We start from the raw sequence: 12,984 nt of genomic DNA on the forward strand, positions 1-12,984 counted from the left end.
CACTTAGCCTATTTGGGGCTCCAAGTTGGTACTATAAAAGGTTACTTGGCAGCGCGATCTATCTTTAAGCGCTCCTTGGACGAGGTGTCCTATTTTAAAATGCTTTTAGTCATTCATTCAATTCTTGAAAGGGCTGACACATGTATTCCCTCCGACACCTTTTCAGGTGCCCATCTGGGATCTAAATCTAGTCTTAAAATTTATCATGTGTGCTCCTTTCGAACCTTTACATTCTTGTCCATTAAGACTGCTCACTCTTAAGACAATTCTGTTAGTGGCTACAACATCAGCCTGCAGGGTAAGTGAGTTGCAGGCACTGTCTTGTAAGCCTCCTCTCACCATTTTCCATATGGACAAGGTTTTTCTAAAAGTCAAACCATCTTTCTTACCTAAAATACTGTCTGATTTTCATCTGTCACAAAAAATTGTCTTACCTTCCTTTTATCCTCCACCTCACACTAGTAAGGAAGAGGAAAAGTTGCTTACACTGGACACAAAAGGGCTCTCAGTTTCTATATTTCCAGATTGGCAAATCTCCGACAATGTGACCAACTATTCGTTGGGTATACTGGGCACAAATTGGGCCTTGCAGTATCTAAACAAACTCTATCCAGATGGATAATTCTAGCAATCTCTGAATGCTATAAACAAGCTGGCAAAGAGCCTCCAAATGGATTAAGGGCTCATTCAACCAGAGGCATGGCAACTTCCACGGCTCTTCAGAGAGGTGTCCCGTTGCAGGAGATTTGTGCTGCGGCCACCTGGTCGTCAATGCACCCTTTTTTATAAAGCATTACTGCTTGGACTCTACTTTATATCAAGGAGGACTATTCACAAAGGCTGTCCTTCATTCAGTCCATAATTAAAATTTCTAGTACTCCCACCTCCTAAATTACCACTGCTATGGGCGTCTATCATAAGATGAGGAATATGTGGGAGGACACAATCCATTTGAAGAACAAGTTACTTACCAACTGTAACGTTCTTTCGATTGGATGTTCCTCTCACGTATTCCTCATCGACCCTCCCAACCTACCCCTCCGAACAGTTTACGCCAGTTGCACTCTAACATCCTTAAGAGCCTGAGGACTTAAAACCTGATCAGCTGATGCGACCATGAACACTGTAAAAACAGAACTGAAGTAACGGCGCTGCTCGAACCCTTTATACAGTGGATGACATCAACGCTCGACGGCGGTCCTCGAGGGACTTCGACTCCGCGGTCTCGAACTCAGCACCCCAGGTGAAAAAAGAATTCTGAAGCAGCAGAGCTGGGATACGAATATCATAAGAGGAGGAATATGTGGGATGAACATCCAATTGAAAGAACATTACAGTTGGTAAGTAACTTGTTCTTCTGTGGCTATGCCTCCCCAACAGCACATGCTGGCCAAACATTTTACCAAATTAAGAGCTTAGACATTTTGACACTACCATAATTGTTTGCCTTGAAAAAGCCCTTCTGTTAGCCTGAAAGATATCCAACAACTCTTTGGTAAAATGAATAAACGGAAACATTTCCTGTTCACATGTCAGATCTCCTTGAGCAAGTGTACATACTATACAGTCTCTATGCCTCAATACATTCTACTTTCTGAGTACCGATTGATTACCGTGGACACCTTAATTAAGATTGCTGCCACTGGGATGAAATTCTTCACAAGATGTGCGAAACTCAACTTCATTTATCACAATACGAAGGACTTTTTGTTTGCCTTTGCAAAGGGGTTTAGACCTATTTTGTGCCGAGAAGCGGCCCATACTATTTGTCCCATTTAAACAAATCTTTCCTTTTAATAACTTCATCAAATGCTTGATCTGCCAACTACTTCAACTTATCGAGTTTTCTGACAAGTTTCTTTACATAATGCCCCAGTGGTCCTTAACTTTATCAAAGAATAGTAAAACACCTGTGTGATGCCAACAGTATACAAAGCTTGTGCAGCCAGGGAAGGCTACTTAGAAAAAAATAACTCGAATGAGTAACCATTTAATATGCTAACTTTTTTTGTCCATTGCCAATAAAAAAGCTTGCAGAGTGGCGTGCCTTTTTAAAAAAAAAAAATTACAAAAAAAATGCAAACTGGCTGTGTTGTTGCATCACATCTTTTGTATGAAGGGCTCAGCTGGCTTGTTTGCAATTAAGGAGAAATCATATCGACAGTTATTCTTGTGCGTGATGATAGGCCACAATTGTTATGTTAATAGAATGTGTACCATGCACTGCTGCCATTTGCATGGTCTCCAAGCGCTCAAGTGGGTCTGAAAAAACAAGAAGAAGGGGTGAGTTTATTAGTGGGAGGAGAGGCAGAGCGCACAAGTGCATTTGCTGTTGTGTTGGCAGTTTCAGTTTGGAAAAACCGTTGATGCATGTGGGTTTGCTTCTAGATGGTATGGGCCGATGGGCGTGTGGGCCATTCAGTCCGTATGAGAGGCTTTGAATTTTGGAGTGTGTCCATTTCTTCTGGCAGAAGTGTGTCCAGGAGAGAGTTTGGTGGTTCAACGTGTTTAGGGATTTCTAGTTTCTTTTCTCAGTTGGAGTGTGATTTATGTAGGTGGTGTGTATTCACCTTGCAGCGCGAATCACACCAGGTATTGTAAGGTGGTTGCTCCAAAGAATGTGTATTGGGGATGCAATTGTAGCCGGGCATTTTGCAGAAAATGTCATCTAAAGTGTGTCGGGCTGCATTATTTGCCCTCTTCACCATTTGTTGTAGGTGCATGGTGGATACTTGGGAGATCAGTATTTTGTTGTATCTGTGACATTCACCTACTTTGCAAAAGGTGTTTTGGAAGATCAGAGTTTGCAGATCCAGAGTGTTCCAGTAGCGCTTCTTAGATCTTCTGCAAATAAAAAAAATAAAGTTCTTTGCATTCAAGGTCACCTGTAAGTGGAGGTCGAGGGTTGTTCACCCTTATACAGCACCTACACATTTCAAGACCTTACTCCAGAGAACCCACAGCATGACAGATGCTCATTTTCTGTGAAGGAAGAAGTGATTGCACCAACTAGAAAACACTATTTTCCAATTGTTAAGAGATTTTTTACGTGGTTTATGGATAGGTTCTATGATTCTGAGTCATGTAGCCAAGACAACTGCATTTACCTTGATGTATAGAGTCATTATAATGCTATCTATTGTTTCAAGGTATATGTGATTTTAGGGAGACTTTAGTATTTTCTTTACTGTCGAAGATTTTGATGAATTCTGTTCCTATTTCTCTTCTTCCTTCTACTTGATCACAACATTGACTGTCAGGTACCCTAAGACGGTCCCCTTTCAGCTAATGATTAATGATGGGATGTATATGTGCTTATTTTTAAGAATAATTTTTAATTTGAGGGGATTGTTTCCTCCGACGTATTCCACATCATGACGGTAATGACCACAGCTGTGCTACTTTGGAAAACTTTTTCGGCGTAGGCGTCAACACACTGTCTCTCGAGGGCCTCTGTCGATGGTAGATGTCACCAGATGTTATATCTAGAACGCACGGCGCCCGTAGCCTCAGTTCTGTTTTTTTCGCGAACATGTTCGCTTCGGAATCTCGGCGCGCTCGGTTCTTCTACTTTGTATTGAAAATGTCTTCATTTTCTTCTACCCCGAAGTCGGGCTTCAAAAAGTGTCGGGACTGCGGTTCCAAAATGTCCATCACGGACCCGCACGACTTCTGCCTCTGGTGCCTCGGCCGAAAACAACGCCACCGACAACTGCGATGATTGCCAGTCCCTGACATCGAAGGCCTTGCGGGAGTGGAAGAAGAAATTATTGGTAGGTAGGGTTTCTAAAACTGTAAGTCGAAATCTGCTGGGCTTTTGACCGATGACTCGAGGGGCGACTCTCCACGTCGGCGTAAGTCCAGGGGGTCTTGGAGTGGTTCCCGCTCTGCCTCTTCTAGACATTCTCAGAAGCGCCGTCACCGGTCACCTTTCCCATCCTCGTCGGAGGGCTCTGCCAGGCAGCAGTTGACTTGTCCCACCAAGTATTCGTCACCGGCCGAATGGGACGCATTCCGCCAGCAGATGATGATTTTCGAATCGCAAGGCGCCGTTCCGTCCGCGCCTTCGAGAGAAGCCGGCAAGGAACAAGCTAGAGCCACCACTCGCACGCCTTCGGGCTCGGGCGGTCGGCGTGATCGGGAGCCGTCGAGGTTCTGATCGGACAAGGTTGATCGCCATAGCCGTGCCAGGTCCCGGTCCTCGAGTCCGTCGGAGCCTGTGAGGCCTTCCAAGACGGCATCGACGCCGTCGGCGCCGTGTCCGTCGACTGACTCCGGCTACGGAGAAGTCATCGATGCCACCGAGGCCATCGAAGGACACTCTCGGGGCTCCGGCCTCAAAGCAGTTGTCGAAGTAGTCTGTGCCTCAGTCGACGTCGATTCCATCGGTGCCTTCGATGCCTTTTGAGGGAAATTTGCCAGAGGTGCCCCGTAGGGCTCCGGAAACCCTGAGGAGGGCTCCCTGTAAGTCAGTGAGTTTTGTGCTCTTCCATGTTCCTACATCCAGATTGCATTTATTCCAACCTTTGGAGTATATTTCAGAGGTGGAAGAAGGGTCTGATAAGAAGAGGGTTGTGCCTCCAGAGGTTCCTGATGACCTGTTGTCTGGTCACAGTCAAATGGAAGACCTACGTCAGTCCTTACATCCTTACATGACGCCAGTGGTCTTGACACCTCTCCGGAGGTTGAATTTGGCAGGCCGGAGCCTGGTACGCATGCTGAATCCTTGTATAGGTGTTTCATGTGGAGGGTGACTGAGTACTTGGGGTGGTCTGCTCCATCTGTTGATTTTCTTCAGGATGACCTGGCGGATACCCTGGACCAGGCCCCCCCCCTCCCCCCCACTGACCTGGTGTTTTGCCATTTCATATATCGCGTTGCAAAGAAGGGTGGCAGCGGCTTGTACTGCTCCGGAGAGTCTCCCGGCAGTGAATAAGTCGCTTCCGAAAAAATACCGTCCAGCCAGTGGTGACCCCTGCTACTTGTCAACACACCCTACTCTAGAGAGTTTGGTGGTACAGGTGGCTATGGCCCCGGCGAAGCAGGCTGCGTACCCTACCATCCCTCCTGATGGGGATGACAAGCGCTTTGATTGTTGGGCGAAGAAGGTATTTTCTTCTGGGTGTATGGCTTTAAAGGCAGCCAACTCCGTTTGTGCCTTGACAGGATTCACTCACACTCTGTGGCATTGTGCCTCTTTGGCGGCTGAGCATATTCCCGAAGGGGAGGAACAGGATGCTTTTCTAGCCCTCGTGCAAGACGGCAAGGGTGCCATGTGTGAATCCGTTCAGTAGGGTCTGGACATGGCAGACTGTGTCAGCCGGTCCATGGCTGCGAGCACCGTGATATGTAGGTTTGCGTGGTTGCGGAAGTCGGGGTGTGCAATCCCGGCTTCTCAACATGCCATTTGATGGTGTCCATCTTTTTGGCAGCAAGGCTGACTAGAGCCTTGAGAGGTTGCAGACCTCCAAAGCTGCAGCAAAGTGTTTGAGCGCTGCAGTATGTCAACCTCCAGCTTTTCGTCCTAGGGGACAGCAATGGAGGCCAGATTCCTTTCGGTACTACTCTTCCTTTGGTAGATCGAGAGCAGCTGCCAGTCAAAGGGGCCACCGTAGGAGTACCAGAGGTGGAAAGCAAGGTACTCAAGGTGCCAAAGCCGCTCGGGCAGTTGCCTCTTTGCCCTCGGGCACTGCCGCAGCTGCGTCCACTCGGTCATGAGACCATGCCCCATGGTTCGCTGGTTGGGGGCATACTGGCGTAGCATCTTGGAGAATGGTGTGCCATTACTTCAGATGTGTGGGTTCTGGATATCATAACCCACGGCTACTGTCTCCCCTTTCAGCAGGGGCCTCCCGACAATCCACTGGGGAAGCTTTCTTTGAATCGTCCGGATCCGCTCCTTGCGCAGAAAATCCTATCCCTGCTGTAGAAAAGCGCCAAAGAACTGGTGCCTGTAGCGGAGAGGAACAAGGGATGGTATTCCCCTTATTTTTTGATCCCAAAAAAAGACTGGGGATTGAGACACATCATGGACTTGGGTGGGCTGAACAAGCTCCTCAGGAAGGACAAGTTCAAGATGGTAACTCTTTCTCAAGTCCTCCAGGCCCTTCAACTGCAAGATTGGTTGGGGTCTCTAGACCTCAAGGATGCTTACTTTCATGTACCGATTTATCCAAAGCACAGGAAGTACCTGAGGTTCGCGGTTGGCGACTTGCATTTTCAGTTTCGGGTCCTGCCGTTCGGATTGACCTCCGCCCCGAGGGTCTTCACCAAGCAGATGGTGGTGGTGGCAGCGTATCTCAGGAAAGGGGGGATTCACGTCTACCCCTACCTGGACGATTGGTTGTTCAGGGCGCGTTCTCCCAAGCAAGCCCTGGATCATCTATCCGTCACCTGCCACTCCCTTCACAAGCTGGGCTTCTCCCTCAATTTAAAGAAGTCCCATTTGACACCTAACCAGCAGCTCCGGTACATCGGAGCAGTGCTCGACGCATCCCTGGGGCTGTGTCCGCATCCCCAGGTTATGGCTCATCACATTCTGCAGATGGTGGACAAGTTTCAACGTGCCCAGAGTCTCCCGGCGTTCGAGTTCTTGAGGTTGCTCGGCCTCATGGCATCCTGCATTTTCCTGGTGCCAGAGGCCAGGCTGCAGATGAGATCTCTGCAATGGGCTCTCAAGGTGCAGTCTTCACAGTTCTCCGGCAGGATGTCGGATCGTGGGCCGTCAAAGGCAATCTGATAAAGGGTGCTCCATTTTGGCAAACGTGGCCGGAGGTGACCATCGTGGCGGACGCATCACTCACGGGTTGGGGAGCTCATGCCAACGAGTGGACGGCCAGCGGCCGTCGGTCTCCATCGGAGTCCAGACTCCACATCAATCTGTTAGAGCTGTGGGCTCTGCGGGGGAAGAATGTCCTGATTATGACGGACAACACAGTGGCCATGCACTACCTCAACAAAAAAGGGGGGCAGGGTCACTCCCGTTGTGCAGGGAGGCGATGCAGCTCTGGTTCTGGGCCATTCAGAAGGACATTTAGATCTCGACAGTTCATCTGGTTCGAGACAGAAACGCGACGGCGGACGTTCTGAGCAGGAAGAGCACAGTCTCTTACGACTGGGAGCTGGCTCAGGAAGTTCTGTTGGAGATCTTCGCACTTTGGGGAACCCCGCAAGTGGATCTCTTCGCCACCAGTGTGAACCGGAAGTACAAAAGATTCTGCTTGCGCGAATTTCCTCCAAGAGGAGCCTTAGGGGACATGTTCGTAGTGGAGTGGTCCTTCCCACTGCTGTATGCATTTCCTCCAGTCCCTGTCTTTCCGCAGGTGTTGCGGAGGTTCGGTTTCCGGATGATCCTCATTGCTCCGGCATGGGCCAGGAGAGCGTGGTACCCGGACCTTCTCGACATGTCCATCTGTCCTCCACGACGTCTTCCCTACCGAGACGATCTGCTCTCACGGCAGGGGGGTCGGGTCCTCCATTCAGAGGTCAATTCCCTCAGCATTAACGCTTGGTATCTGAAAGGTTGAGGTGTATGGATTGGGACCTCCCCGAAGACATGATGGAGGTGTTGCTTTCGGCCAGAAGGCCTGCAACGAAAACTCTGTACCAATGGAGAAAGTTCTGCGACTGGTGCAGGGTACAGAATGTGGATCCTTTCCAATGTTCCATTCCTTTGGTTTTGTCTTTTTTGCTTTCTTTAGTCCAAAATGGCCTGCAGTAAGATGCCATTAAGGGTTACCTGGCGGCGCTGTCCATATTTAAGTGCTCGTCTGAGGAATGTTCTTATTTTAAGATCCCTTTAATCTCTCAGTTTCTGAAAGGGCTAACTAATGTGTTTCCACCGTCGCCTTTCCAGGTGCCGGGATGGGATTTGAATTTGGTTTTAAAGTTCCTAATGGGAGCTCTGTTTGAGCCCTGGCATTCTTGTCCGTTGCGACTGTTGTCCTTTAAAACTGTATTTTTAGTTGCGGTTACTTCCGCACATAGAGTGAGTGAGTTGCAGGCACTTTCCCCCAAACCACCCTTCACTGTGTTCCATAAGGACAGGGTTGGACAGCTGCGGTCTCAACCAATGTGACGCATAGGGCCGAGATGACGGACTGGACTGGCCCACCTAGCTTCGTTTGCTTGGCCCGTAGGAATATTCTTCTGCAAATGGAGAAAGGGAATTAACCACCCATGGAGTTGAGCGTAAATCCTCCCACCCCCGCTGTTCTCCCCACAGATCGCCTTCGATGTCCCCTCTTATAGTCTCACCTGATGGTTTGAAAAGATGAGCTCTCCATCCTGCGTTGAGCGCAGGGGCGCTTTGATAACCAGTTGCTTCACTGGCTCGAAGGAATTGGTGAGTTCCAGAACAATATTGACTCCGAGATTCCTGGCAAGACGCCGTAAGTATTAAGTTCGTAAGAGTTCAAATGCCTGACTTTCACTCTTGTCCGATTCCTTGCAGGTTGCAGCTTGACCCTAATGAAGAGTTCCTCGTGGCAACCGGTAGTATTCTGGTAAGGATTTGTATTTTCCAACACAGATCGATAAAACAAAGTCAATATGTAACCTGTTGCTTTCTCCCTTATTCAGGCGCTGAGAGAAAGTATGAAGTCTTGGGAAATAATACCTCCGGCGGTAAAATCAGGTAAGTATATTGTGGTGAGGAGGGTTCCCCTTGTTAGTCCCTTTGTTTCACCTTGCTGTCCTTTTGTTTCCCCTTAGGGGCCGGGGTTCGGCGAGGATGCAGTGGAAGCTGCGCCGACCCGTGAAGAGGAATAGTACCCCCGGTGGTATAATCAGGTAAGTCTATGGGGGGGTAACTAATATTCCTCTGTGTATTCCCTTAGCTCACCTTGCTGTTCTTGTCTTCTCCTTAGGTGCCGGAGTGTGGCAGGAACATGCAGGAGGATGCGGTGGAATGTGAAGATGCTGCGAAGGCCGGTGAGTTCAACGTGGGGCTGCAGCAGCGAGGCGACGCGCATAAAAATAACTTTTCTTCCAGCTCGAAGGCGCGATGGATCGGGAATTCAGGTAAGGATTAAAGGTATTGCTCTTGTTCTAACCTTTTCTCCTTCTTTCTCCCTTTTTCTAGGAGCTCCAAACTCGAGGCAGGCGTGGCAGAAGGCTGGATGCAGACTTGCAGGCACGGTGAGCGTTGCACTGCTGGATGCAGAATAACACGAAGCGTGTGCTGCTCTTTGGGCGTGGTTTAAATAGCCCCCAAAGTAGTCCCAGGTAAGTATTCCTCCCCAGCCCCGCCCGAGTAAAAAATAGTCCCTAAGTAAAGTAGTCCCTTCCAAGACTCTTTTGGCTTGGAGCTCTTGCAGCATGGTCTGCATCAGGTAAGTTTGCAGCATGGTCTGCATCAGGTAAGTTTTAATCTATGAGCCTGGCGCCTATGGCGCCAGGACTGACTCTCGATGTGAGCCTGGCACCATAGGTGCCAGGACTGGACCCAAATAGCCCCTAGCAGGGGTTGTTGGGCTTGCTTAGGATAACTTGATGCCTGCTTCTGGGGTTGCTGGACGTGGTCTGGGTCCCCGGGGGTAGGCATCGTGACAGCGGCCTTCTTTTCTTCCGAAGGTTGTGTCGGAATTCCACTTGAGCCAGAAGGTAATTCTTCTGGCGTTTTATTCTCCTACACATCCCGACAAGGAAGAGGAGAGGCTCCATAGGTTGGATCCTAGGAGAGCTTTGAGTTTCTATCTCTCACGGATGTCCCGGGTTGGAGTGTATGATCAGCTCTTTGTTGGTTATGCTGGAAGGCGGTTAGATCAGGCTGTTTCCAAGTAGTCCTTGTCCAGATGGATCATTTTGACGATCTCTGAGTGTTACTGTTTGGCGGGAAAGTACCCTCCAGTAGGCTTACGGGCTCACTCTACTAGGGATGTGGCTGCCTCCAATGCCCTACAGAGGGGTGTTCTGATTCGCAACATTTGCGAAGCAGCCACATGGGCCTCCGTCCATACTTTTGTGAGACACTATTCGTTGGACTCCATCCATGGGCAGGATTTGGCCTTTGGTAAGGCAGTCCTGTATTCAGCAATTTGATTGGGCATTCTAAAATGTGTAAATTCTTTTCCCACCTCCACACGTTGGTTCTGCTTTGGGAGTCTATCATAGATGTGGAATACATAGGAGGACACAATCCCCTCGAAGAACAAGTTACTTATCTTGCCTGGTAATGTTCTTTCGAGGGGAGGTTCCTCCGACGTATTCCACATCGTACCCTCCCAGCCTGCCCCTCTACAGACTTTCTTATGCGATTGCAGCTTACGGCTATTGGCGTTGTGTGCGTCCTAGATATAACATCCGGTGACGTCGACAATCGACAGAGGCCCTCGAGGGACAGCGTGTCGACGTCATCGGCGCTGGACGCCTAAGCCGAAAAAGTTTTCCGAAGCAGCACAGTGTGGTCATTGCTGTCATAGATGTGGAATACGTCGGAGGAACATCCCATCGAAAGAAAGTTACCAGGTAAGATAAGTAACTTGTTTGTCTATCACTTTGGCAAGAAAGGTCAGTAAATTGCAGGCATTATGCTCCAAAAATCCCTTTCCTAATGCACTGCCTTAAGTAGTGAGATGAATATTAAAAAATAATTAAAAGTAAAGGTAGTTTTATACTTGCATGTAAATAAATTTGTCAAATTATTTATTAAACTATTGCAGGAACGGTTTCCTTTTGGTCACTAATTATGTCGGTCTCTATAGTGACAATCTGTTTCGGGCAAAAATTGTTCTCTATACATACACTATAGAATTGAATGTCCTAAAACCTAGCACCAAATTGACATTGTTGCAGATGCTCTGGATTTATAACACCACTTTAAAAAAAACTCATGCCTTCAGCAAACAAAATCATTACTCACAGCTTTTGGATTCAACTGCCTTGGTAAAGGTCTTTTTGGGAAGTATGTGGTATGAAGGCAATCTCGGGCAAGGGTTTTCGTCTACTGTAGTCCACATACTCTGTGACTAGCTAATTTTTAATGCTGTGCATTGTAATATTGAGAAAAGAGTTTTAAAATCCAAGATTGCCTTTTCATTTGCAAACACTGCTGAATAAGTCTAAAATGAATGCTCATGCATCTTGGAACAGTAATGAGAGATGCCAGTATCTTCTGCAGAGTGAAGTTTGAAGTGTGTTTGCTGTTCTCCTTTTTTAGTAGCAGCGGCAGCAGTGGAGGAAGTCACCCCAGTAGCCGCAGCAGCAGTCGAGAGAATAGTGGAAGTGGTAGTGTTGGTGTTCCAATTGCTGTTCCTACTCCTTCTCCTCCCAGTGTCTATCCAGGTAAGCAAGCAAAAAATAAGAAAATTGCTCTGGGGTCTTGTTTTGTCCTTTATAATCTACATCTGTTACTGATCATGCAACGGATCAATCCTCCAGCAGTCCCCGGGTTAACATTCCTTTGCAGAACTTGCAGCGTTTTTTCCACTTACCTTCTAAGTTTATTTTTTGGAAGGGGGGCTGGGGGGGAAGCAGGGTTCGTTTGCTGGATATATTTTACTTGAATTATCAGAGTATGGCTGTGCTAATAGTTCTCTTGTCACTAATTGTGTGGGTAAACAAATGGCAGTATCTTCAAAGCTTTTTGTGACTCAATACAGTATTATTTAAAAATATTCTTTCCAATTGAATGCACATTTTACAGACTTAAAATGTTTTTTTGCGGATCAGAAGATGAGAATTGCACACAGGTAGTGCATGTCCTTTTTGTTGATGGGAATATAAGGGCTTCTGTTGCTTGTATAGTGTCTTCATTGGCTACTTCACTTTTTTAAATGGTGGAATTGACTATAGGGTCGTTTGGATGGATGTCCATTAGGCGACGTTTGTGCGCTGGCACGCTTTTTAACCATGCTCATGAGTTCACTATGTGGCTAATCACAAGAACAAAACTTACTGCATTAACCTTTTAGTCACTTCAGATCTAAATGTGGTCCTTGAAAAAGGTAAACTGAACCTTAGTTGATATTTTTGAACTGCGTATTGTTTTTAGATGGCCATGCCATACATTTTTTCTTTGCAATAGCAAATGCATTTTGTTTTACATGTTTTCGTAGCATGCTTTTCTTCCTTTATCACTGATGGATGCTCGATTGACACGCACTTAATAACTAACACAAAGTATGCTGCAGAAAGCATGTGTAGTCCCGGCTAACGTGATTCCTTATTAACTTCACCTCTTCCTCCTCTTTCCACCTAGCCCCTGCTGGCTCGGCTGGCACTCCTCCCATTCCTGCTACTTCCGCACCTGCCCCTGCCCCTCTTGCTCCTGCTACTGCCCCCACCCCAGATGTTGCTGCTACAGGAGCCCAGCCCCTTGCTGATGGCTTCACCTCTCCAACTCCCCCTGCTGTTTCTTCTGCTCCTTCTTCAGGTGAGTCTTTGCTGCTCTGTCCTGATGAGCCTGAGAATTATTTGAATGAACTACAGTAGCAGCAATTATCGGGCTGTTCAACCAGTCTGCTTATAACAATTCCTTTGGCATTCTTTTGTTTCTTTGGATTTGCTAGCTTAATTTGGGGAGTTTTAACCATCCTGACATGTTCAATGTGTAGATTGAGTTTCTTCTGAGGTAAGGGTGTACCTCTCAAGATTAAGCATGATTATGCCTTCTTCCACAGTGACCTATCATAGATATTTGTATCAATCAGATAAGAAAATAGAATTTGTGTTCTCCAGAGATTCCATCATTTGACTTCAGTAATTTAAGTATATGTTTGATAACGAAAACATGCTTTCAAATCCTCATACAATTGGATGCCAATTAAGAATATTTCACTTTATTACTTATTTCTGGTTAATGCAGGGTTCAACCTTAACTTTTTTTCTGCATGGGTCCCCAGTTGGGAAAAACTATATACACATCTGTTTCAGTGTATACAAGCCTTTGACAGAAATTGAGAAAGTACACCTCCAATCACCAATTAAACTCAGGATAGGTTTCATTTCTATTTTTAATTTCAACCAACAGCCGTTATGGCAAAT

At 47.2% G+C, this 12,984-nt stretch overlaps 1 protein-coding gene across 15 annotated transcripts in view; it reads left to right on the top strand.

Moving 5' to 3' along the window:
• The window catches only part of ABI2 (abl interactor 2), a 1,586,546-nt gene that overhangs the window by 1,239,459 nt on the left and 334,103 nt on the right, over positions 1 to 12,984 (top strand). For 5 of the 15 annotated variants that reach the window (XM_069615537.1, XM_069615532.1, XM_069615536.1 and 2 more), the window contains 2 exons: positions 11,159 to 11,283; positions 12,200 to 12,373. In XM_069615537.1, the coding sequence (XP_069471638.1) occupies positions 11,159 to 11,283; positions 12,200 to 12,373 (299 nt within the window). The remainder of the gene's footprint in view (positions 1 to 11,158; positions 11,284 to 12,199; positions 12,374 to 12,984) is intronic. The other 10 variants (XM_069615533.1, XM_069615538.1, XM_069615531.1 and 7 more) reach the window with 3 other exon arrangements.

The sequence above is a fragment of the Ambystoma mexicanum genome, chromosome 9 (genome assembly GCF_040938575.1).
Source record: "Ambystoma mexicanum isolate Mex_15411 chromosome 9, UKY_AmexF1_1, whole genome shotgun sequence".
NCBI lineage: Eukaryota > Metazoa > Chordata > Amphibia > Caudata > Ambystomatidae > Ambystoma > Ambystoma mexicanum.